Source organism: Hemitrygon akajei, chromosome 15 (genome assembly GCF_048418815.1).
Source record: "Hemitrygon akajei chromosome 15, sHemAka1.3, whole genome shotgun sequence".
Lineage (NCBI taxonomy): Eukaryota > Metazoa > Chordata > Chondrichthyes > Myliobatiformes > Dasyatidae > Hemitrygon > Hemitrygon akajei.
The window spans coordinates 52,100,466-52,126,277 of NC_133138.1; the positions used below are offsets into that span (position 1 = coordinate 52,100,466).

Genomic DNA, 25,812 nt, shown 5'->3' on the forward strand with positions numbered 1-25,812 from the left:
CGGGAGCATGGAGGAACATCTAGAAATCTCCAGGAAGACCTTCTTCATTGCTGCTGCTGCTGTGAGGTCCAGGTCTCTGCTGGGAAGAACAGGCCCCCAGTCCTCAGGGTCGCGTTGCCGATGGCTGTTGGCGGGAGCATCTTAATACGCTCAGCAGAGGATGGTGCTCAGAGATGCTGTGCCGGAGGGGATGGTCAGAGGCTCGGAGGTTTGACAGACTTGGAGTCTGCTGCAGTCAGGTCGCTTTCACTGTGTGCTGCGTCTGCGAGGCTGAGTCGGGCGGTGCCGTGGAGGTCCATAGCAGGGGTATTCCCTTCTGCCGCTGGCGTGGGATGATGAGTCAATCAGGACCCTGAGGACTTGTGGAAACTGTGTGATGGTTTCTTTCAAACTTATAGTCTTTTAACATCTTTGGACTATTTTTACTGTGCCCATGGTCTGTTTTTTTTTAATCAATTATGCTATTGTTTGCACTGTTGTAACTATATGTTATAACTATGTGGTTTTGTGCAGGTCTTGTAGCTTTAGTTTTTGGTTTTGTTTTGTCTGGTGGATTTGGAGCTCCTTTCCGGGGAACGCGCTAAGATGGTAGCGTGATATTAATACACTGCAGCCTCTCCGGACTCTGGATTGGGGATTGCCAAACATTATGTGGATTTTCTGGTGTAGTCTGTTTTGTCATATGCTTTTGTGATATCATTCTGGAGGAACATTGTCTCATTTTTTAACTGCATTGCATTTGTGGTTTCTAAATGACAATAAACTGAATCTGAATCTGAACTTGGACAGCATCCTCTTTTCAGACACCATCGTCAGAGAGTCCAGTTCCACCCCCACAAAATCACTGGCCTAACGAATGAGTTTGATTCTGTTGGTGTCTGCTACCCTCAGCCTGCTGCCCCAGTACACAACAGCAAACATGATAGCACTGGCCACCACAGACTCGTAGAACATCCTCAACATCGTCCGGCAGATGTTAGACCTCAGTCTCCTCAGGAAGTAGAGCCGGCTCTGACCCTTCTTGTAGATAGCCTCAGTGTTCTTTGACCAGTCCAGTTTATTGTCAATTCATAACCCCAGGTATTTGTAATCCTCCACCATGTCCACACTGACCCCTTGGATGGAAACAGGGGTCACCGGTACCTTAGCCCTCCTCAGGTCCACCACCAGCTCCTTAGTCCAATGCTGCCTGGCCTGCTGAGTTCCTCCGGCATTTTGTGTGTGTTATTTAGTTCATCTGCCATTTCTTTGTTCCCCCATGCTGCATCTCCAGTGTCATTCTCCAGAAGTCCGATATCCATTCTTACCCCTATTTTATTTTTTATATGTCTGTAAAAACGTTGGTATCCTCCTTTTTATTATTGGCTAATTTACCTTCATATTTCATCTGTTCTTTCCTTATTGCATTTTTGGTTGCCTTCTGTTAGTTTTTAAAATCTTCCCAATCCCTTGGCTTGTCAGTAATTTTTGTTATATTGTATACCTTTGCATAGTTGTTCCTATACTGCATTGACACAGTATGTTTATAGCTGATGCAATCTCACTGGCACTACTTGGCCTTGGATTACATGGACAACAGTATGCTGGGTTGCTGTTTATTGATTACAGCTCAGTGTTAAACACCATCATACTCACAGCTTCAAAACTTGGGTCTCTGTACCTCCCCTCTGCAACTGGATCCTTGACTTCCTCATTGGGAGACCACAGTCAGTGTCGGTTGGAAATAACATCTCCTCCTCGATGATAATCAACATTGGCTCACCTCAAGGATATGTGCTTAGCCCACTGCCAACTCTCTCTAGACCCACAACTAGGTGGCAAGACAGAGCTTAATCGCCATCTATAAATTTGTAGTGGCAGAATTTCAGATGGAGATGAGGAGGCATACAAGAGTGGGACAGATGGGCTAGTTGAGTGGTATCTAAACAATCATCTTGCTCTCAACATCAGTAGTACCTGGAATTGATTGTGGACTTCAGGAAGGGGAGGTAGAGGGTACACACACCAGTCCTCACTGAGGGAATAGAAGTGGAAAGGGTGAGTGATTTCAAATTCATTTCTGAGGATCCGTCCTGGGCCCAACATATTGATGCAATTGCAAAAGAGGCATGGCAGTGGCTAGGAATTTGAGGAGAGTTGGTCTGTTACCAAAGACCTTGCAAATTTTTGCAGATGTGCCCTGGACAGCACTCTCACTAGTTGCATCATGGTCTGGTGTGGAGGGGCCACTAACAGGATCAGAAAAAAACTGCAGGAAGTGGCAAACTCAGCCAGCTCTATCATGGGCACTCGCTTCCCTGGCATCAAGGACATCTTTAAAATGCAATGTTTCAAAAAGGTGGCATTCATTTCTAAGGACCTCCATCACCCAGGACATGCCCTCTCCTCATTGCTACCATCAAGTAGCCTGGAGACACACACTTAATGTTTAAGGATCAGCTTCTTTCCCACTGTCCGTAAGACTATAAGGCATAGGAGCCAAATTAGGCCATTCAGCCCATCGAGTCTGCTCTGCCATTCCATCATGGCTGATCCTGGATCCCACTCAACCCCATACACCTGCCTTCTCGCTGTATCCTTTGATGCCCTGACTGATCAGGAAAAGATCAACTTCCACCTTAAATATATGCAAGGAGAGTTCTGTCATCAGATTTCTGAATGAACAATGAACACGTGTATACTATCTCATTGTTTTTTGCACTCTTTTTGCATTAATTTAATTTAATTTTTGTACTATCTATCTATCTATATAGTTAGATAGATAAAAATTTATATTTTTTCATGTACTGCTGTCCCAAAACAACATATTGCATGACATATTACAGTGATATTAAATATGATTCTGATACCATTTTTTCTGCTGTCTTTGGCTTCTCTTGTCATGCTTCGTTTAGAATGCTTCTTCTTCTTTGTGATCAACTGGTCCTGCATTTTCCAAATTTCTCCCAGAAACTCCAGTCATTGCTGCCATGCCTGCTAGTGTCCCCTTCAAAATAACTTCAGCTGGCTGCTCTCTCATGTAGGTACTTTTACTCAATTATAATACTGATACATATGACTTTAGACTCACCCTCTTAAACTGCAGGCTGAATGTTATCATTTAATAATTACTCTTATGTGTGGCCCTAGACATTAAATGCAGGAACAGGATCCTGGAATTCAAGTATTATTCGTTCCTTATGTGAGTTGAAGCAGGCTTCAGAATATAGTGAGCAGGAATGAACCCTGCACTAGATTGGTAATACTTGCATAAATTGGCTGAATATGATATAAGGTATAGCATGATTTTTGTTGCACTGCAGTGCCAGCAATAAAGAGAAATATGCAGGTTTTTGTGTAACCATTTATGCAGCATGCTATATTCCCTTATGAGATTAAAATTAGCTACATAAGTGATTAAAATTATTCACAATCAGTGCGTCTGTTAGTCCAATTTATGCTTGTTAATGGAAGAAAGAAACTGGACTGGCTACACATACAGTAGCTGAATAAAGATTTTTGCATTACTCACTTTAAGCAGTATTTGCTCAGGGTTGTTATTCAAGCTGAGGGTAAATTTAGCTTTTGACATGATGAATCCAACAGAGGCTTCATCTTCTGTTGCCTGTGTGCGGGTTTGACATTTGCTACTAACTATATCTTTTTATCTTCCCACAGGAAACAAAAAAACCTATTGTGAGTAAAATTAAAAGAAAAATGTGCCAATTTGATGTGAATTACCTTTGTTGCAAATATTAATATCTATTTATAACATCATCTTTTAATTTGTTTTTTTTTGCAAAAATACTGTGGTGGTTTTGACTGTATTTTGCAAATCATATAAGTACAAAGTAGGTTTCAGCTATTTAAGTACGCACTACTGCATAAGGAATGGTATTTTGATTACAGACACATAAATTTTCAGGCTTCCACAAGAATTAAGTATTGAATGTGTGAGCACTTGTGTTGACTGTAAGTCAGGCATTGGCATGATTCCTCTACTAAAATTATAACAGAGCGTCTGACCTGCTGGGCTTGTGACAGTTTCAGTCTCAAAGTAGATGGCTGCTGATACCACCGACTCCTCTGATTAGGCTGAGGAGTTTCAAGCTGAAAAGCAAAAATATTTCTTGGATTCATCAGTTGGGATTGCATGTATTCAGCTTTTCCATTCACTTTTGAAAACAACTGTTACTGTGCATACAGCAGGTAAGAACATTACTTCCTCTTCCACTTCATTGCAGTCTTCAGAAGTTATTTATTTTTCTAATATGGTGGAACAATAAAATTCAATGAATGTCTTGTATTTCACTCTCACTAAATAGAGAATTAGATTGTGGATTTAGTGACACTTTGGAGGAATTCATTTTAGTACCTTTTTTAATCAAAAATGATCATAAGTTTTCAAATGAATTTGGATTGATTGTTAATATTGAACCTTACATTGTAAGAAAGATTTTAAATATGGTATATCATGTTATAATCCACCATTGCATGTTCGTGGTAATGTTTGTGTGCATTAATCAAAGAGGTACACAATGTTGGTGACAATGTTCACTTAATATAGATTTTTTTAATATTTCTGAACAGTTGGCATGGATAAAATGTAGAAAAATAGTATTCAATTAATACTAACATTGAAAATGTATATTTAGAATGATTCTTCTGTGTGTTAAAATTATTCTAATTTTAAAATGTGCAGCTTGAAAGGAAGAATTCCAAGCTTTTTATCAGTAATTCCTGATGCATGGTGCAAACCAAAGAAAGGGTTTCTGTGTCATTGTGAAAGTGATCATGGTTCTTTGCTTTGTCTGGGGGCTTGATTCTCTGGAAAGAGCTTTTAGCGCTGAAGTCCTACTGTGGGCAATGAAATGCTAAATTACAGCACAGAGATCTGTTTAAATTGTCATGTTGAGAAATCTGCAAATCACTTTTAATACTGATCCGCCATGTTGCCTAAAGATAACCAAGATGCCATTGAGTGCAGCCAACAAAGGGATTTCTGGCCTTAGCAGATGGTAGGCATAACTATTCTGGAATCTCTGTAGGAACTCTTGCGCTTGAACAGGAGAATGTTCTTTTTTTTTTGCTTCCTCATTTCTGTCAAACAATGTATCAACATATTCTTTTATTTACATTCGTCTGATTATCTATGTGCCCCTAGAAAAACAGTGCTCACAAGAGTAAACCAATTCAGTAGTAAAATTCACTCAACCTGAAACTCTTTTGTAACTAATTATTTCAATATATCTGAAAGTACCCTACTCTAGTTGCGAGGTGAGGAGAATGGACTGGGGTATGATTTACTATCTAGCTACATTGCCTGTATAAATTATAATTCAACCAAATGATAACTGACCATAGATGCCAATTGTCCATCAGTCTCTACTCACAAGCTGAAATGGTTCTTGGTCTAGTTCAGGTGCCTTGCCGTTTGGTGTGGGCGATCATGTCTCCATCCATCACGGTTCCTGACACTCCGAATTGTAGTTGTTGCCTCCCCTGTTTCTAACCGTGATGTTAATCCATCTATCATTTTCATTCTCTGTCTGCCTCTGCTTCCTTCCAGCTTTCCAGTTGTGACTAAATGTTCTAATGTCTCTCTTCGCATGATGTGTCCAAAGAATTTTGATTGCTGTTTTCTGATTTTTTTAAAAGTAATGTACGTTTTGTTTTCGTTCTCTGTAGAACTTCTTCGTTGGTTATCCTGTCCATATATGATATGCATAGCATTCTTCTGAGGAACCACATCTCTGCTGCATTGATTCTTTTTTCCATTGCATTTGTGATGATCCATGACTCACAGCCATACATCAACATAGGAAGAGTGTAGCAGCTGAGAGTTCTAAGGCGGATGTCAATTGTTAGTTTCTTGTTCGTTAGGATGTTTCTCATTTCTGTAAATGCTTTTCGTGCCATTGCTATTCTTACTCTTGATCTATCAGTCTTAAAAAAAAATCCCTGAAGTGTTTAATTCATTTGTATCTCTGTAAGCTTCAGTTCCACAATTCTTCTATTGTCTCTTTCTTTATCAATCTCTTGTGCATCATCATTTTTTTTGAAAACTGGGTATACTTTCAGTTGAGTGTGCCCTATGTCTCTCTTTTTAAGATGCATCTTTTATTCATTCACAAAATTGACATCTTGCTGGCATGGTATTTATTGTGCATTTCATATTAACCTTAAAACTGTGCAGCATGCTCAGCCAGTTCAGAGGGCAGCCTAAGAAGCAACCACATTGTTGGGTCTAATCATATTTCTGCCAAGCTGGGTCAGAAGGACAGCTTGGCAGAAATAACTTGATCAGTTATTAAGACGTACTGTTAATTTCATACTTATCATCACTGATATTAGTTTTTTACTGTTTGTCCAGTTGTATCAGAAGGGTGCACAGAGTATTGTCCCATAGAACACTTGGCATCTGCTGCCCTGCCAGAAGAAAATATGCCTTATAGATGGTGGCAACCAAACTCAATTCCGACAGTACCTCATAAAGTGGCATCTCACTGTACTATATGTTCATGGTCTTCTGCTGTTGTAGCCTATCCACTTCAAGGTTCAATGTGTTGTGCATCAGAGATGCTCTTCTGCACACCACTGTTGTAACGTGTGGTTACTTGAGTTACTGTCACCTTCCTGTCACCTTGAACCAGTTTGGCCATTCTCCTCTGACCTCTCTCATTAACAAGGCATTTTTTGCCCTCAGAATTGCCACTCACTGGATTTTTTTTTTGCACTATTCTCTGTAAACTCTAAAGACTTGTGTGTGAAAATCCCAGAAGATCAGCAGTTTCTGAGATACTCAAACCACCCCATCTGGTACCAACTGTCATTCCATGGTCATAATTTCTTTCCCTTTCTGATGTTTGGTCTGTACAACAATTGAACTGCCTGACCATGTCTTTATGATTTTATGCAATGTGTTGCTGCCACACGATAGGCTGATCAGATATTTGCATTAACGAGCAGGTCTACAGGTGTACCTAATAAAGTGGCCACTGAGTATATTCACATTTTTAAAGATCTTTACAGATAAGTACACTGAAAGACAATTTTAGTGACAGTAGTCATTTTTTGTATTGTTGGAATGACAGATGTTTATTCCTAAAATTAAGTATTCTTGAAAAGATGGTTCCATCTTCTAGAAACACTAAGGTACATCTGGTGGATAAGGTACTACTATTTTCTTGAGTTAAGGGTTCTGGGATTTAAATTGAGTGCATATCTGCTCAGAAGTGCTGGTGGTGTTCCCATGCACTTTCTGTCCTTGTTTCTGCAACTGGCAGTTATCATAGATTTGGGGGGAGTGATCAAATGAGTCCTGATGAGTTACCACAATGGATTTTGTGGATGATATAAACAGCAGCAGAAAGTGCCAGTGATGGATGGAATGAATGTTTAGAATTATGGCTGGGTTGTCAATCAGGCAGGCTGCTCGAGCTAGCTGATTTTGAGCTGGTTACTCACACAGGCCAATGAGAAGTATTCAATACACTGACATTTTACTTGTAGATTTTGGAGAGACTTTGGGTTGCCTGGAGCAAAATCACTCATCAACGATATCCAGCCTCTGAACCATTTTTGTGGCTTATCCAGTTTCTGCTCAGCATTGATTCCTTAGCATGTTAATTGTGGGAAGATGCAAATGTTGTTGAATGTTGCGATCAGCTCTGTCTTGTTGCAGGTGTTCATTGTTCAGCAGTTATATGGTGCAATTATTAATTAAAATGTCCATTTATACTTGAACATTGTCTAGTTCTAACTGCATGTAAGTCAAGGCTAATTCAATATTTCAAGAACTGTGAATGAAACCGAACATCAGCAAACATCCCCACTTCTGACCTTCTGAGAAAAGGAGGGTAACTAAAGAAGCAGATGAAACTGTCAGAACAAGGATGTTGCCCTAATAAACTCTTAAAACAGTATCTGTAACTCATATGATTTATCTCTAACAACTGCAACCATTATCCATTCTGCAAGGTGTGACTCCAGTTGGTGGAACATTTTAGTTCTCTACAACTGACGTAATTTTAATAAGGGTTCTAATTGTCATTCTTGCAACGCTGCCTTGGTATCAATGGCATTCACTTTTGCTAATTAATCCATTTAGCTAATTTTTGAAGGATGTCTGTGATGAGGCCTAGAGACTAATGACCCCAGCAAAACCTACACTGAGCATTAATGAAGAAGTTATTGATGATGAATTGTTATTTGATAGCTCTTTCATCATCAGCTTATATGTTGATGATTGGAATAGATGGATTAAACTAGTCCTTTTTACAGACAGAGCATACCTGGGCATTCTTCCACATTCATCTTCAAATAAATGCCCATGTAGTAACTGTATAAAGAACATAAGAAATAAAAGCTGGAGTAGCTCATTCAGATACTTGTGGTTTTTCTATCTTCTATTAGAATCGTGGGTGCTATTTTACTTAAGCAATACTTGATTTTGTTAACCCTTGGTGAGTCTTCCAAACCCATCTTGAATATGCTCCACTGCTCTCTGAATGGGGAAAAAAAACTTCTAATATCTGTCATAAATAGATAACCCATTTTTTGATGTTATGAGTCCTGGTTATACACTCCCCAGTCAGAGAAAACACTAACACTGCAAGTACCCTGTCAAAATCTGTAAGAATTTCTATCTAGATTGTTTACATTGAGGCATGGCTAATTTTAGATAGATAGATAGATACATTATTCATCCCCATGGGGAAATTCAACTTTTTTTCCAATGTCCCATACACTTGTTGTAGCAAAACTAATTACATACAATACTTAACTCAGTAAAAAATATGATATGCATCTAAATCACTATCTCAAAAAGCATTAATAATAGCTTTTAAAAAGTTCTTAAGTCCTGGCAGTTGAATTGTAAAGCCTAATGGCATTGGGGAGTATTGACCTCTTCATCCTGTCTGAGGAGCATTGCATCGATAGTAACCTGTCGCTGAAACTGCTTCTCGTCTCTTAAGACAAGTTTAAAGTAAATTTATTATCAAAGTATATATATATATATCTGTGGTGAACTACATATACCTGTCTGGACATGCCCCCCTGCAGACTGCTCCTGTGGCTTCTCCCACAGACCCCTGTATAAAGGTGGTTGGAGGCACTGCTCCCCCCTCAGTCTCCAGGATGTTGTGTGGTCGTTTCTTGCAGCTAATAAAAGCCTGTCGTTTGCCTCCCGTCTCCGAGAGTTATTGATGGTGCATCAATATCACCATATACAACACTGAGATTCATTTTCTTGGGGACATAGTCAATAAGTCTATAGAATAATAACCATAACAGAATCAATGAAAGACCGCCCAACTTGGGAGTTCAACCAGAGTGCAGAAGACAACAAAATGTGCAGATACAAAAAGAAATAAATGATAATAATTAATAAATAAGCAATAAGTATCAAGAACATGAGATGAAGAGTGCTTGAAAGTGAGTCCATTGGTTGTGGGATCATTTCAATGATAGGGCAAGTGAAGTTATCCCCTTTGGTTTTGGAGCCTGATGGTTGAGGGGTAGTAACATTTCCTGGATCTGGTGGTGTGAGCCCTGAGGCTCCTGTACCCTGATGGCATTGATGAGAAGAGTGCATGTCCTGGGTGGTGGGGATCCCTGCTGATGGATGCTGCTTTCCTGCAACAGTGTTTCATGAAGATGTGGTCAATGTTTGGGAAGGCTTTACCCGTGATGGACTGGGCTGAATCCATTATATTTTGTAGCATTTTCCATTCAAGGGCATTGAGGCTTTCATACCAGGGTTGTTAATAAGAGGTTGTTGTTATGGTACCACTCAGCCAGATTTTCAATCTCTCTCCTATACTGTATGCTGACTTGTTACCACCCTTGACATGGCCTAAGACAGTAATGTCATCAGAAAACGTGAATATGGCATTGGAACTGTGCTTAGGCACATGCTTGTTAGTTTTCAGTAACAAAGCTAGGCTTTGTACCCTTGTGATCCTTGCTGCATCCGATATCCTCTGTTACTTGGTAGGATGAGGAATGAACAAAGCTGGTTGAATACTGGCTTCTCTGGTGCCACGTCAGGCAGCATTGAAATGGATATTTGATGTTTCAGGTCAATATCCAAAACGTTAACTGTCCATTTCCTTCCACAGATACCAGCATAACTGAATCTCTCCAGAAACAAATTTTCAGCATTGTATAGCTGCCACTGTCATTCAGGTTACCCCAATGTCACAAAACTATAGGATGCTTACAGCGGAAAAGCTGTTTTTATTAATGACTGACATTAACTTGCCCGAAAAATGCTAAATACTACACATTACCAGTTTACTGTGAATTATGTAGATGAATCATTAGGTCTCGGTTTGAATCCATGTTCAGTTTTAATACAAATTTTTGGATAGTGTTGATCACTAAGCACTTTACCTTACTTCATCAACAATAATTTGGTACCTTTCCACAAAACCACAAGAATAATAAAATAATAATTAGAGCATTCAGCCCATTGAATTTGCTCTGACATTCAATCATGGCTGATTTCTTTAGACAAGTTGCTGGAGGAACTCAGTGAGTCAGGCAAAAAATAAACCTTTCATCAGGACTGGAAAGAAAAAGATAGAGACCAGAATCAAAAGGTGGTCTGTGGTGGGGCTAAGGAGTGGGAGGAGCATGAGCTGATGGGTGATAGATGAATCCACATGGGGAAGGTAGATATGTAGGTAGGGGTGGGGGTGAGTGGGAATGATGTGAAAAGCTGGGAAGTGAGGGGTGATAAAGTCAAAGGGGTGAAGAAGACAGAATCTGCTAGGAGAGGACAGTAGGCTACCCAGTGGACAAAGGGGAGGTGGGGAACCAGAAGGACAAGGGTGCGGGGGTGATGGGCAGGGAGGGAATAAAAAAGGAATAATGGGGCCAGAGGGATAAGGAAAATCAAAGTGGTTGGGGAATCTTCCAGCTTCTCACATTTCTGCTTCTCTCTCCTCAGCTACCTATCATTCCCCTCTCAACTATATTCACCTGCCAGCTCATTATCCTCCCCCTCCCTAGCCTTTTATTTTAGCTTGTGCCCTTTTATTTCCAGTTTGACAAAGGGACTCAGCCAGATATGTCAACTGTTCATTTCCCTCCATAGACCCCACATGACCTGATGAGTTTCTCCAGCATTCTTTTCTGTGTTTCTCCAGACTTCTATCATCTGCAGCCTCCCTGATGTACTTTAACTCCATTCTCCCGAGTTCTCCGCATAACTCTTCACCCTTTTACCAATCAAGAACTTATCAATGTCAGTATTAAATGCACTCAATGGCTTGTGGCAATGAATTCCACAGATTCACTTGCCATCTGGCTGAAGAAATTCCTCCTCGTCTCAGTCTTAAAGGGATGTACCTTTATTCCAAAGCTGTGCTGTCAGATCTTAGACACTTCTAATAATGAAAATATCCTTTCCATGTCTTTTCAGTATTTGATAGATTTCAATGAGATCCTAAATTATATTTTGTACCAGGTTTTCATGCAATAAAATCCTATATACAAACCATATATATTCTAAGCCCTTTACAATTTGCTTTTACATGTATTGCATTTTATATTTATACTTATGTAATGTGTTAATTGCAGTTTTGTTATTTCAAGCTTACTTTACTTATTTATGTTCTTTTTCCAGAACTAGAATGAGAAAGAAATTAATGAAGAACTCAAGCAACATTCAGTGTTACAGCTGACAAATCATCGTTTTTATACTGGCAAAATTGTCTATTAAAATAAGGTTAGAGATTGTCTCAATTACAGACTTAACAGTGCTGGTAAAATGAATTCTTTGGATCTGTTCGAGAAAATTCCCAAAGAAAACAACAAAAGAAAAGAATTTGACATTGGTGCAAACTTTGTCTCTGAAATATGGTTCAAAAATCTCTCCAGTAGCTCAAATACAGACTCAAATTGTATTTCAGAAAACAAAGTTGAATGTACAGAGACTGATAATCAAGTTTTAACAGAGAATTATGGCCAGCACAAAGTAAATACTGGTCTCTTTAGGATTCCTGCTGGTACTGATCAGCTTTCTGAACTTGGCAACTTCACATCCACAGTCAAATCATCCGCTGAATCACTTTTGTTTATCAAGGCCAATGATACTCTTAGCGATTCCCCTGGTTCTTACCATACTGCTGTGTGCTCCGATCTTCCAGAAAATCTTAGTGACTGTAGTGGACCATATGAGGATATTGAAGAATTTGCTTCTGACCATAATGAAAGTCAAGGTGCTTCAGAAAGGGGCGTGTTGCAGGGCTTTGCTGATTCACAGAAAGAACAAAGTAATGACTGGTTAAATAGTTCTGAAATTGAGACCAGTTTAATGTTTTCCTCACTAGCACCTCACGTTAACTGCTGGGAAGGGCAAGAGCAAAGATTTGTGAATAAACATGAGATGAAATTGAGTGAACTAAATGTCAGGAGGGAACTAACTGGTGAGAATATGTCCTCTGGGTTACATGGTAGAGATGTGCCTGATGCTAACTCTGATGGCAAAATGGATGTGAGATTAACCCTAATAACTGCTGATGAGAAGAAGAATTCCTTTGGGAATGAAATCACATCTAGTCCCCAGGAAGAAAGGAAGGTTTGCGATAGTGATATGGTAGGCAATGATTCTTTGTTAACTGCAAAGAGCAATTCAAATGCCCAAGGAGTGGGCAACAAGTCAACTAACTGTAATCTAACAGAGATGAGCACTAATCGAAAGAACCGTAGCCGAAATGGAGACCAACAGGTTCATTTGTCAATCACGGCTCAAAATAGCAAAGCTGCAGTGGGAAGTAATGGAGTGCAGCTGTTGCAAAAACAGGAGCCTGAAGCAAATATACATGCATGTCCAGGCTGTTATCTACATCTTGGCTTAAATGAACATGATGAAATGTCTCAAAGAGATGAGTTTGAAAATGGTTCAAAAAATGACTCATGTATTAATGGCAAAAGAATACATGCTGATAGTGTGAGTGAAACGTCTAGTTTTGCAAGCGAGCTCGATGAGACGGACTATGAGGTTTGTAAATTAACTGCTCTGGCTTTTCGAAGTTTGTCCTGTCCAAATGATAATTATTTCCACATTTATAATTCTGGGGGGTTCTTTGATTTTTCACCGTCTTTGTCAGAGGACTGCTACTATACAAACAGAGTGTCGGCTTGCAGTGAGCCAGATGGCATGGGTGCAGCTGATAAAACAGAGCAATGTCCAGATTTCAGTTATAGAGTCTGTGCTTTATATGACGGAGCTGAAGAGAGTAAGATGTTACTTAATGATTCAACTGACAGAATACAGCTTGAGTGTGTTGATGTAGCTGTGGAGTCTCAAGACAAAGAAATCAGAGCAAGTAGAACTGTCCCAAAACGTCAAATTGAACTTAGGAAACCACAGAGAAGTGAATTAAAAGTCTTTACATCAAGAGATGCTGTTAACTCCTCTGCTTATTTTGATCCTGCAACTGAGATGGGGAATAGTGAAGAAACTTTGGAATGTTTGCAATTCAGTGAAAGTACACCTTACGCAGAAAATGCAATTAACTCAAATGCTGAAAATAAAATTGGAATTAACAAGCTGCCACAACAGGCAATGTGTGCAGATGGACCTTCACCAAAAAACAAATTTGCATCCTGCCTTTTAACAAATGTTATATCCAAAAAAATGCAACGTGAGCAAAATCTCTTGGTAGATCAGGAGTTTTGTAATCTTCCTCATGTCTCAATCATTCCAGCCACAACCTTTGAGAAAAATGAAGATGTTGCTCTTTCTCCAATTGCTTTCCAACAGACGATGCATGAAATGTCTGCTTCAAAATCAGAATCCAGTAACTCCTTAGATTTTGTTCAAGATAATTTAAGAATGAGTGCTTGTGAACTAAATGATGATAATACTGAGGAAAATAGAAGCTTGGATCAAAAGCGCAGTCACAGTTCTTTACGGTGTGAGGGTGCTTTAATTTTGTCCACACAGAACAATAAAATTGCTCCCAATTGCCGCAGAACCAATGTACTTAAGAAATGGAGAGAAGGTAATATAGACAGCTGGGCAGAAGCAGATGCTGAAAGAACGCCGGAACTGAGTACTGCAAAATCACGCCCCACGTTTAATGATCTTAGCATCAATGCCGCTTGGAAGGAGAACAACCTGAGTGCACCATGCACGTCAGTAGATAAATATGCCCGTGTGAGTTCACAAAACACTGAACAAAATCCAGATTTAGATGGCAGCACGCAATGTGAGGTAGCACCATATGAAGATAAAACTGATGAAATTCAGTTAAGTAGCTATTCACACAAAACCAACGCTTCAAGTGATATTCTTGCACCCAAATCACGAAAAATGCTATACAATTCCCGAAAAGCAAATGTTAAAAGAAGCATCTCACATGGTAGCCCAAAGCCAGCTCGTCTCACACCAGATTTCAGTTTTGCTGATCTTGACCTCAAGAATCGAATGCCTCCTGTTTTATTACGATTCAAATCTGCCAAAACTAAACTTTCACAGTATGATATTAAGGACAACATATTTATAAAAAATAAAACAAAATTCCCTACTTATGTCAGGGATGTGAAAAAACTCAGTCAAAATAATTATTTCAGATCACCATCCTGTGCCACTACAGCTAAATGCGATGTATTAGAAGAGGTTTGTGACCCTTCTAGTTTAAAGAAACCACTTCCAGCTACTCTACACAAAGCTCCAGTGATTGACAACTCTTGTTCACCAATTTTTATTCAATGCCAGTCAATAAAATCTGACATAGATGATAGCAACCATGTTGCAGCTGACAAGAAACATTTGATCAGTAGGGAAAGTTCAGATACATCGAGGTTATTTTCCTCTGACTTCAAATTGCCTATGCCATGTAAGAAACAAGATAATAAGGTAACTTCTGTTAAAGGAATACATAAAGACGATGCTCTAAAGGACAACGAAAATCACATAGCTGAACCCTTGAATACCTTAACTAATGTGGTAGCACCTGAAAGGAAAATGCAGGTCATACCAATTTCAAATAATAAAGAATTTCAGTCACCATTTACCAAAGTCCAGATTGAAGATGAAACTCCAAAAATCAGTTCAGCCAATTTTTTGTTAAACAATAAAATTACTGCACCAAGGGAAAGTAAGCAACAAAATGATTTCCAGGCAGCACTGGAAACTCTCAAAGCACATTCATCAAGTTCTGGTTCAACAGTTGAAGATACTGTCTATTCATTGACCAATAAAGAGTCTAATCAAGAAATCCAGTGTGAGTTAGAAAACAAGAATTCTAATTCAAATGAGGAAGATATCCAAATGGAACGATATAAAGATGAACATAGATTGATTCCAGAAAGAATACAAAGTCACAAAGAGGAAAAGGGTATTCACACTAAACTGGAAATACAGGATCACCCACTAGGGTTTATTTGTTATAATAATGAGCAAGTTGATCTATCAAATGGAAAAAATGATCCTCAAGATGGTAGTCAGGTTAATTTGGAGAGCCATAATACACTCTTCAGTAATTCAACTAGCAGCAACAAAAGCATAGAAAAGTCATACTGGAAAGGTGATCCTACTGACTATATTAATAATGGCTTGCAGCATCCAAATGAATGTTTGAAGAAATCAACTTCCAATGATAAAGAAACGCAAACACCTACAAGAAAAAGTAAACAGAAGAAAGAACTTAAATTTAAATTAGAGAATGAAAACAAAGTATTGGAAAATTTAACACCAAACAATGAATGCTTTGAACTTCAAGTCAATTTAAATGAGCAGAATAAACTCTTTGAAATTTCTGCTATTAATGGAGAAAGAAACAAATTTTTATCTGATGATGTTGAAGATCAGATAGCCCCTGAGGTGAATGACCCGAGTAAAATAGCTTTCAAAAGCAAAGATAGTAAAAGTGCAAGTGATATGCAAAGTGGGTTGCCAAATGAAACAAATTGTCCATCTAATTTCAGTTCAAATGCCACAGGAATGCAATCATCATCTGTTAAAAATAATCTTAAAGAAGGGATTGATTATGGAGTAGAAAATCAAGGAAAGTTGCAAAATCACAGCACAAACATCAAGTTACAAGAAATTAAAAATAAGAACAACGATTTTAAAACTGAGTCTACCATTTCTCAAAAAACAGATGAAAAAGTATCAACAGCGGAAGATGACGGATTGACATTCGTAAGTGAATTACAACCAAACAAAGTTAGCAATAGCATTTTGATGGTTTCAGAGAAAGAAAAACAAAGTCTTACTAAAGAGTGTTCTGAGTCCAGTAATATCAAAACTGCAGATGAACAACTTCCAACGTTGAAGGCCCAAATCTCAAATGAAATTAGTATACCAGTTATATCCACTTTAAAAACTGTTATTCCTTTGGAGTCATCTAGTTGTTCAGAGACTATAAAAAAATCAGCAAATACATCATTTCAAGAAATTGAAGGTCAAGATGTTTGTAATAAATTAGAATTTTCAACTGCCATTCAGGAAATAGAAGATAATACGCTGCTGGCATCACAGACTCCGTTATGTTTCGCAAATTTGAATGAGAAGTCAATCATTTCTAATAATTCTGGAGTTAAATCATTCAGCAATACAACTCAAGATCAAGAACAGCAACTGTCCTTAGAAATGGAAAAGTTGGGAATGGACAACACACTCACTCAAGAAGATCCATCTATTACATCAGCCCCAATCAATTATCTTTCCATTCCTTCTGAAGAACACAAGCTGTATGCATCACCTCAACTACAAATGCCTGCTTCTCCTCAATCTGTTATTCATAATGCAGACCATTATTCAACAAGAAATAGTCCTCACCATCGAAACTGGGAAACTGTAGGTTCTCATCAGCAAGAACAACAACCGTTGCCTCACCAGTGCCTTGGAGATATCTTCTCATTTGATAACTCTCTACAGCATCCATATTATGCTCCTTCTCAGGTGCCAAATCAAGCAGAACCTCAATTAATTCATTTTACTTCAACCAGGAAAACTCCAGAAAAATGTCACAAAGTGCCTCAGTCACCCCAGTTGACGGATAATCCGCGACTCCCTCGCGCCCAGTATTCAGAAGCTCACAAGAAAGTGCTTATTGATCCAGAGACAGGAAAACATTACTTTGTTGAAGCACCGATGCAATCTCCACGTAAAATGCTGTTTGATCCAGAAACAGGTTGTTACATTGAAGTAATAATACCTCAACAACCATATGGTGGATTTTATCAGACACCATTCTCTCCGCATGTTTTATATCCAAATACCTTAAGGCCTTCATATATACCCAGAATGCAATATTCTGATTTAATATCAACACCTCTCATTGCATATCCTGGTCTATCTCCTGGCTCTCCTGAAGCACAAGCACAACCACAACCAAATAGCACAAATGCTCGTGCATCGGAAATGCAGCATCATATAATGGATATGCCAGAAATTACACTAGCTGAAACTAATTACATGGAAAGTACATATTCCACTCCAGTGAGCGCTTCTGTAAATCTTAATCCAACTCAGAGCTCTACACAAGTAAAATCCATCCATTCAAAATATTGTGCAGAAGTTAAAGATAACTCTAATGTCATGCTATCATCTCAGCAAATCTGAGGAGTGAACAATCTTGCCCATGACCAGCCTAATGGGTTTTACTGAGGGAGCATTCTGCACCAAATGATGTTAAAAGGGCATGTGCCTGAAGTGCTAAATGTATGTTTTCTTTGCAGGTGTTGACTGACTTGTGCCTTTTCTGTGTTTTTTAAACCAATATGCTTAATTAGAATTTATGAAATATTTTGTTATCAACTTTTCCTATAACAAATGCCAAATGTGAAAATTTAAATTAAATGAAAAGCTTATATTATACACATATTTTAGGATACCTGCCTACTGAAACAGCTACTTGTTCTTGATAACTAATGTAATTAAAAAGCATGATTGCTATATAATGCTTATGCCTGACATATGCATTAGTGTGGAAACTAGGCTGAATTTTAGATCCATCCAGGCAAGTGGGTGGTGAAGATAATGCTAGGGTACTTGGTATTATATTATTCATGCATTGATAATAGCCACAGGTTTGAGCTATGTTGTTTCTACCTCAAGTAAATTACCTACCTTGGCCAGGTATGGGCCTCATCAACATTTAAAATTTGGGATCCGTTATATTATTTGGCTAGTGATTGAATTTCAACTACTCGTCATGTAAGTGACATCAGATATTGGGATGGCTGCAGAAATGGTGAAATAGCTATTTTTGAGTGACTCAGGTGGAAGAACAGTGAAATAATTCTACACTAAAACAAACAAAATTTTAAAACAATGGTAAAATTTATGTTTTTCCTACACCTGAGTTTTACCCTTCCCCATCACCCTGGTAAATGCACTCCTGTAGGATCTCAGTATGTTTCTTGGTAGTTTCAGGTTTAGTGAGTTGCCTCCAGGCACCAGATACATTTTCACATTTTACTCTTGCCGCAATCTGTTTTACATAAGGGTTATTACAAGAGATATCCTCATGGAGAACTTGGGCAGCAAACACAAGTGGGAAGACAGTTAACCTTTCTTCACCAAACCATTTCCCTGTTGAATAGTTTGGATCAATAGATCAATAGTTTGGAACTACACCTAGCCTTTTGCTTGGCCATACTGCAAAAGGAACAGAAATTGAGTTTCTGACAATTTTTTCTTCACATTTCTCAGTATTGATAGTTATTTTTTTTATTGAGGTAGCTTTTTATCATCAGCAATAATCTGAGAGGTGATTTGTAATTCTTTACAAAATGTCATTAATTCCATTAAAACCAAGCTGACATTCTCTGTATAAAATGTAAACCTGTTTATGTCCAGAAGTTTCTAGTGGTGTTTGAGTGAATTTAAAATTTGTTTGTCAACTCACTGGAGCTGTTTAAGTATTTTACATCTGTAGGCCTCCTTCCTACCATTATGTTTAATCAAGGTTCAATTTTCTTAAAGTCCAAAGGACAGGAACAGGTCCAGCTTTTTCCATTGTATGAGACTAGAACATATAAAGTAAGGGCTGTTAGAGACACAGTCGATTATCCTGAAATTCAATACAAGGTGACCAAGCTGATAAAAGCAAAAACCTTCAGCAAGTGCCTTGATGACTATTAAACCAGGTATCCTCTCTTATGCGGGTGGTTAAAGGATCTAATGCTCTTATTCCTGTTTTAGAACTCTTAAATTGGATTGTAATGACTAGTGCAGTTCTGTGTGTGATCGAAACAACATTATTTTGTTTTTTTTTTCTTGCCTTTAAACAACTTTCTGCTGAATTCAGAGTATTCCCACTGCACAGTCTTCCCAGGGGCAGCTGTCGTTGAGTGATCAATACTCTCTTCCATTTTCATCCCTGAAGGCTGCTGTTAACTAGGCAATAAATCTAAAATTAGACACAACATTTCGGGACTTATGGCAGGTGTGAGAAATTAATCCAAACCAAGTGAGGCCAGATCTCAGTGTTAGGTGAGCTTGCTATGGGCCCCACTATCATTTTGAGTTAGATTTTAAGTGCTGGAAGCCTCTTCTATTTATAATGCATAACTTAATGTGTGATACAGAAGTGAAAAAGCAAACAAGTAAGATTTCAAGAAAAATCATGCCATCAGCCTGACAAATGCACTGCTCATCAACTTGAGGGGCTGCTAATCCAGCAGTAACAATGTGCCTTTGTGCCTTCTGCCGGTTATGCTATCACCAGAAGAGTTTTCTTTTAATGCAGAAGTCTTTGTCACATTCTGTGAGATTTAAGTGAGCAATGCTATATGATATCTTTGAACCATTCAAGTTTGCAGTGTAGCAATCTATATTGGTAACATATTTTTGTTCTTGAAATGCTTTATATTTACATCTGTTGTATGACTATTACCCTAGATCAGGCAATACAGCTCTTATACTCTCAGCGTCATCCAGTCAGTGTCTGGGAGAAGTTAGCTGTAACCTTGTGAGCTATTTTAAGATGGAGGGTGGCACAGCTGAAAAGTTCAGATGTTACATAGAAGGGACGAGGTATGTGATTATGTGAGCTCTAGTAGCATTGCGAGGCAGAAGGAAAACTAAAACTAGAGCTGTAGTACGTAATTGATAAAAAAAGGAAAGAAAGGAAATGGAGCAGGCATGGGTGACAGTAGTTTTGCAGGTTTGTGTAAACAACAACTAATCTGGGAGTTAAGCTGCTCACCTCGAAACCCCTGATGAGATCTCTGAACTTCTTTTGGTGTTGGTCATCTCCTTTACCTTTTAAGAAGGTTTCTTCCTTGTGTTAATAAGTGCAATGCTCAGAAGAGTTTCCATGTTCTGAACGACAAAGCTCTCTCTCTCTCTCTCTCTCTTTCTTCTGAATTGCAAACAAGTCTTCAGTGGTAAGAACCACAGGGATCAAACAACAGCCTTGCTGGTCATATTACGTAGGTTCAAAATGTTCCTACTGCAGACAACTTCTGGGAATCAATGATATCCATCCCATCCACACTCTCCAACACAGAGTATGAATTGCATAAGCTACAAATAGGTAATTATTACTGGCACCGAGCATGAATTGCCTATGTGGTCATTTGGTCATTTACATGTAAAATATACCCACCTAGGTGACTTTTTTTTTACAATGTTAATGCATTGAATCCTCGCTTTAATTCCTGTTGGCTATGAAAGCAATTTAGTCATTGATCGGTGCCAATACTGCATTTAACTTACTGTGAATCTAGTAAATAGGTACTTTCAAAGCTCATGTAATGACAAAATTATTGAAATTCAATCACAACTGCCATTTGAGAGATATTGCAAAAAAGAAATTATGAATAATCAGTGCACGCCAGTGGTGCCTGAGCAATTATTGATGACAAGAACATAAAGATATAAATAACAAAAGTCAGTGCAACTCAATTTTCAGTGATGTGTATGTTAACAGGAAAAAGACCGAGGATTCTTTTATTGCCTTTAAATGTATATTTTTATATGATTGATTTACTGGGATTATTAGCATTATTTTATTTCAGATGAACTTTCCCTAATAACTAAACTAGGGCTTCCCAACCATTTTTATGTCAAGGGCCAATTAAGTAAGGGGTCTTACGACCCTGGGTTGGGAACCCCTGTTAAACTTTGACTTCCATTTATACCAAAATAGGCTTTGGACTTGGCAAATGATTAAATATGAATTATCAAGTTTATTTTTAGGTCCAGCGATTCTGTGTTCCTGCCTTCCCTGTCAATAGTGGTATTAACTAATGAGGATTTGCATTCTGGACTGCAGCGTTTTGAGGAGGGATGGAACAGTGTACATTGTTATTGTTCACTTATTCTCAGTTATTCTGATGGGAAGGGATCAAAGTTATAGAATAATAATGAAGTGCTGCACTGCCGAGAAGAATATTTATTATATTCCACCTGATATGGTCATTCAATTCCCTCATTGTGGTCCTAAAAATTGCAATACTTTTACAGATATACAGATTCTTGACTGGGAATTCACTTGCATAATATCACATTACCCAGGAAATTTTGTGTGTTTTGCTTGAATTTCCAGCATCTGCAGATTTCCTCGTGTTTACCCAGGAAATTTGATAGGGCCTGCCAAACATAAGTCACAGAGCACTTTTGGAGCATTGTGGAGATATCTGGACTACATTATCCCAGGTGTAATTATCATTAGACACCCAGGACAACTGGAAGAACAAGGCTCACATGCTGTGGTACATTTGGTGTTCTAGGCAAATCCCTTTTAATTCATTTATTTTGTAATTCGTGGTAATATTTTTGTGTTCAACACTGTATGCTGTCACTAATCATCAATTTGCTGACATTTGTCAGTGTTAATAAACCTCATTCTAAATCTGATTCTCTGCAATACATATGTGCACACACACAAACAAATTATCCTCACTTTAACTCCTGTTGGCTAGGTGAGAGATTTAGTCATTGGTCGTGCCAATGCTACTTTAAAATTCAAAAGTACTGAGAAAGTAGGTGAATTATCAAAGTACATATATGTCACCATATACAACCCTGTGATTTTCTTGCAGGCATACTGAATAATTCCATTAACAGAATCATTGAAGGACTGCACCAACTTGGACATTCAACCAGTGTGCAAAAAATTCCAAACTGTGTAAATAGAGAAAGAAAGAAATAATAATAAATAATAAGCAATAATTATAGCGAACATGAGGTAAAGAGTCCTGGAAAATGAGTCTATAGGTTGTGGGAACATTTCAATGATGGGGCAAATGAAGTTGTCCCCTTTGGTTTACGAGCCCGAAGGTTGAGGGTTAATAACTGATTAACCTGGTGGTGTGAATCCTAAGGCTCCTGTATCTTCTTCCTGATGGCAGCAGCAAAATGAGAGCATGTTCTGGGTGGTGGGGGTCCCTGATGTTGGATGCTTCTTTCCCGCCATGATGCTCCATGTAGATGTGCTCAATGGTGGGGAGAGCTTTACCCGTGATGTGAATCTAGTAAGTAGGTACTTTAAAAGCTCATGTACGAACAAAATTATTGAACACACACTTAATGCACCTCCTGTCCTACCATCTACCAATTTTCTACAAACCCCATCAAAAGCAATGTTTAGTATTATGACACCTTTGGCCAGTCAACCTTGTAGTCACATTCTAGTAAGGCAGCTAAGGGAGATCTCAGTCTTAATCAGGTCTTCCCACCGATTCCAAAAATGCCTCCCACCTTTCAGAACTATCATTGTCCTCACACTTGCACATAAATTTTCCTCTACTCAGAAGGCACTGGATAGATAAATCTGAGAGAAGGGCAGGATGATGCAACCATGGCTGACAAGGAAAGTGAAAGACAACATAATAGCAAAAGAGAGGAGATATACTAGAGCAAAGATTAATGGGAAGTTAGAGGATTGGGAAACCTTTATGCAGCAGGTCTTACCTTCAGGCATTTTGGTGTCATGTCAGGCTTAACAGCCTAGTTAACAGTCACTCCTTTCATACTTCATTGAATACTTCTGTGTGTTTCTTCAATATCTAGCAAAAATTAGTGGGAAGTTAGAGAACTTGAAACTTTTAAAAACCAACAGAAGTCAACTAAAAAGGCTGTGGGGGTGGCAGATGAAATATGAAGCTAATCTAGCGAATAATATCAAAGCAGATACCAAACGTTTTTTCGGATACATAAAGAGTAAAAGAGAGGCAAGAGTAGATATTGGACTACTGGACAATAATACTGGACAGGTAGTACTGAGGGACAAGAAAATTGTGATTGAACTGAATAAGTATTTTGCATCAGTCTTCACTGTGGAGGACACTAGCTGTATGCCAGAAGTTTGAGAGTGTCAGCAGGCAGAAGTAAGTGCAGTTGTTATTACCAGGGAGAGATGCTTGGGAAACAGAAATATCTGAAGGTAGATAGGTCATCTGGACCATATGGAGTATATCCCAGGGTTCTGAACAAGGTAGCAGAAGAGATTGTGGAGCATTAGTAATGATCTTTCAAAAATCACTAGGTTCCGGCACGATTCTGGAGGACTAGAACATTGAAAATATCACTTCACTCTTCAAGAAGGGAGGGACCAGAAAAAAGGAAATTATATACCAGTTAGCCTAATCTTGGTGGTTGAGAAGATGTTGGAGTTGATTGTTAAGGGTGAGTCCCAGGGTACTTGAAGGCACATGATAAATAAGGCCAAAGTCAGCATGGTTTCCTTGCCTTCAAATCTGTCAGAATTCTTTGAGGAAATAACATGCAGGATAGACAAAGAAGAATCGATGGATCTTGCGTATTTGAGTTTTCAGAACTTCTTTGTCAAGGTGCTGCAGATGAGGCTGCTTAACAAGATAAGATCCTATAGTGCTACAGGAAAGATACTTCCATGGATAAAACAGAGGCTGATTGGCAGGAGGAAAAGAGTGGGAATAAAGGGAGCCATTTTTAGTTGGCTGCTGGTGACTAGTTGTATTTTGCAGGGGTTAGTGTTGGGACTGCTTCTTTTTGCATTATATGTCAATAATTTGGATGATAGAGTTAATGGCTTTGTTGCAAAGTTTGCAGACCATACGAAGATAGGTGGAGGGGCAGATAGTGTTGAAGAAGTTCTTGCAGAAGGATTCAGACAAATTGGGCGAAAGGGCAAAGAAGTAGCAGATTGAATACTGAGTCATGAAGAGTATGGTCATGCATTTTGGTAGAAGGAATAAAAATGTAGACTATTTTCTAAGCAGGGAGAAAGATCAAAAATCAGAGATGCAAAGGGACTTTGGAGTCTTCATGCAGGATTCTCTAAAGGTTAATTTGCAGGTTGAGTCAGTGGTGAGGAAGGCAAATGTAATGTCAGTGTTCATTTCGAGATGACTAGAATATAAAAGCATGAATGTAATGCTAAGGGTTTGTAAGGAACTGGTGATGTTTCACTTGGAGTACTGTGAGCAGTTTTCTGCTGACATTGAAGGGATTCATGAGAATGGTACCGTGAATGTAAGTTTTATCATATGAGGAGTGATTTATGGCTCTGGGTCTGTACTCGCTGGAAGTTAGAAGAATGAGTGGGGATTTCATTGAAATCTATAGACTGTTGAAAGGCCTAGATAGAGTGGATGTGGAGAGGATGTTTCCTATAGTGGGGGAATTTAGGACCAGATAACACAAACTTGGAATAGAGGGATGTCTATTTAGAATGTAGATGAGGAGGAATTTGTTTAGCCAGAGGGCGATGAATCGGTGGAATTCATTGCCACAGATGGTTGTGGAGGACAGGTGTCTTTATGGCAAAGGTTGATAGGTTCTTGATTAGTTAGTGTGTGAATGGTTACGGAGAGAAGGCAGGAGACTGAGGCTGAGAGGGAAAATTGATCAGCCATGATGAAATGAGCGAGCAGACCAAATTTACATCCTGTGTCTTATGGTCACTACAGGGTCCTTGGTCAATTATTGACCCAGTCCTGGCAGCCATTGTAAAATCCTTAGCATTGACCTGATTCTCCCTTTCTCCAACTAATTTCCACTCAGCCACAGTACAGTCTTCAAATGGGCTTACACATACTGGCCATCCCATCCCAGTCTCCGGAGACTTCTGGTTAGGATGTGTTTATTACCCTGCTTAAGTGCTCAACCAATGTATTGTGTTCATTTCAATGAATGTGAATCTCCAAGGTTTTTCTTTTCCAGAATTCCCATGGTCAAAATTCAACTGTGACCATCAAGGTTTGTGTCATATTAATTACATAGCACTTGGTTGGCAGGATTGAAATGCTACTAAAAATAACAAAAGCATTCCACATACTTTAGGAATTTTCTTAAAACAGCTGTGGAAAGAATATGTCAATAGAAGCAGTAACTATTGAGTTATGAGCTATTGTTATCATTCAGAGTTCTTTTCAATACTTTTCTCCTTTGTTGTGCCCAATGTGCAGACTTGCCAGTAAGATCAAGTCCAAGGAGTACCTTTTGCCATCGGGAACTTGGCAGTTAGCATAATGCTACTATAACACAGACGATCCAGGTTCAGATCTGGACTCCTACAGACAGGACTCTGTAAGGAATTTCTACACTCTTCCCATGACCATGTTGATTTCCTGCAGGTAGTCTGGTTTCCTTCCATATTTCATAGAGATATGGGTTAGGAGATTAATTGATCTCATTTAATAGATTATTAATTGGTCATGTGGCTATAAATGGGTGGTGCAGGTTCATTGGGCTTGATGGTCCTGCTACCATGATGTATCTCTAAATAAATAAAAAACTATTATTTTTTAGAAATAATGCACCTAAGTGTACATTAAGTGTTTTCTAACTGGCAGAACTAACCATAGCTAACTGATCCACAGTGGAAATAAACTACTTAATTGTTTTTGCTGAGGTGTATAAGATGATTCACAAAT

General features: G+C 38.7%; 1 protein-coding gene across 1 annotated transcript; it reads left to right on the forward strand.

The window, feature by feature from the left end:
• Positions 1 to 4,033: 4,033 nt before the first annotated feature.
• LOC140739356 (uncharacterized) lies at positions 4,034 to 25,029 on the forward strand. The gene is made up of 2 exons (XM_073067579.1): positions 4,034 to 4,188; positions 11,615 to 25,029. The coding sequence occupies exon 2, from the start codon at positions 11,759 to 11,761 to the stop codon at positions 17,564 to 17,566; it is 5,808 nt and encodes a 1,935-aa protein (XP_072923680.1). The 5' UTR covers positions 4,034 to 4,188; positions 11,615 to 11,758; the 3' UTR covers positions 17,567 to 25,029.
• Positions 25,030 to 25,812: the final 783 nt, after the last annotated feature.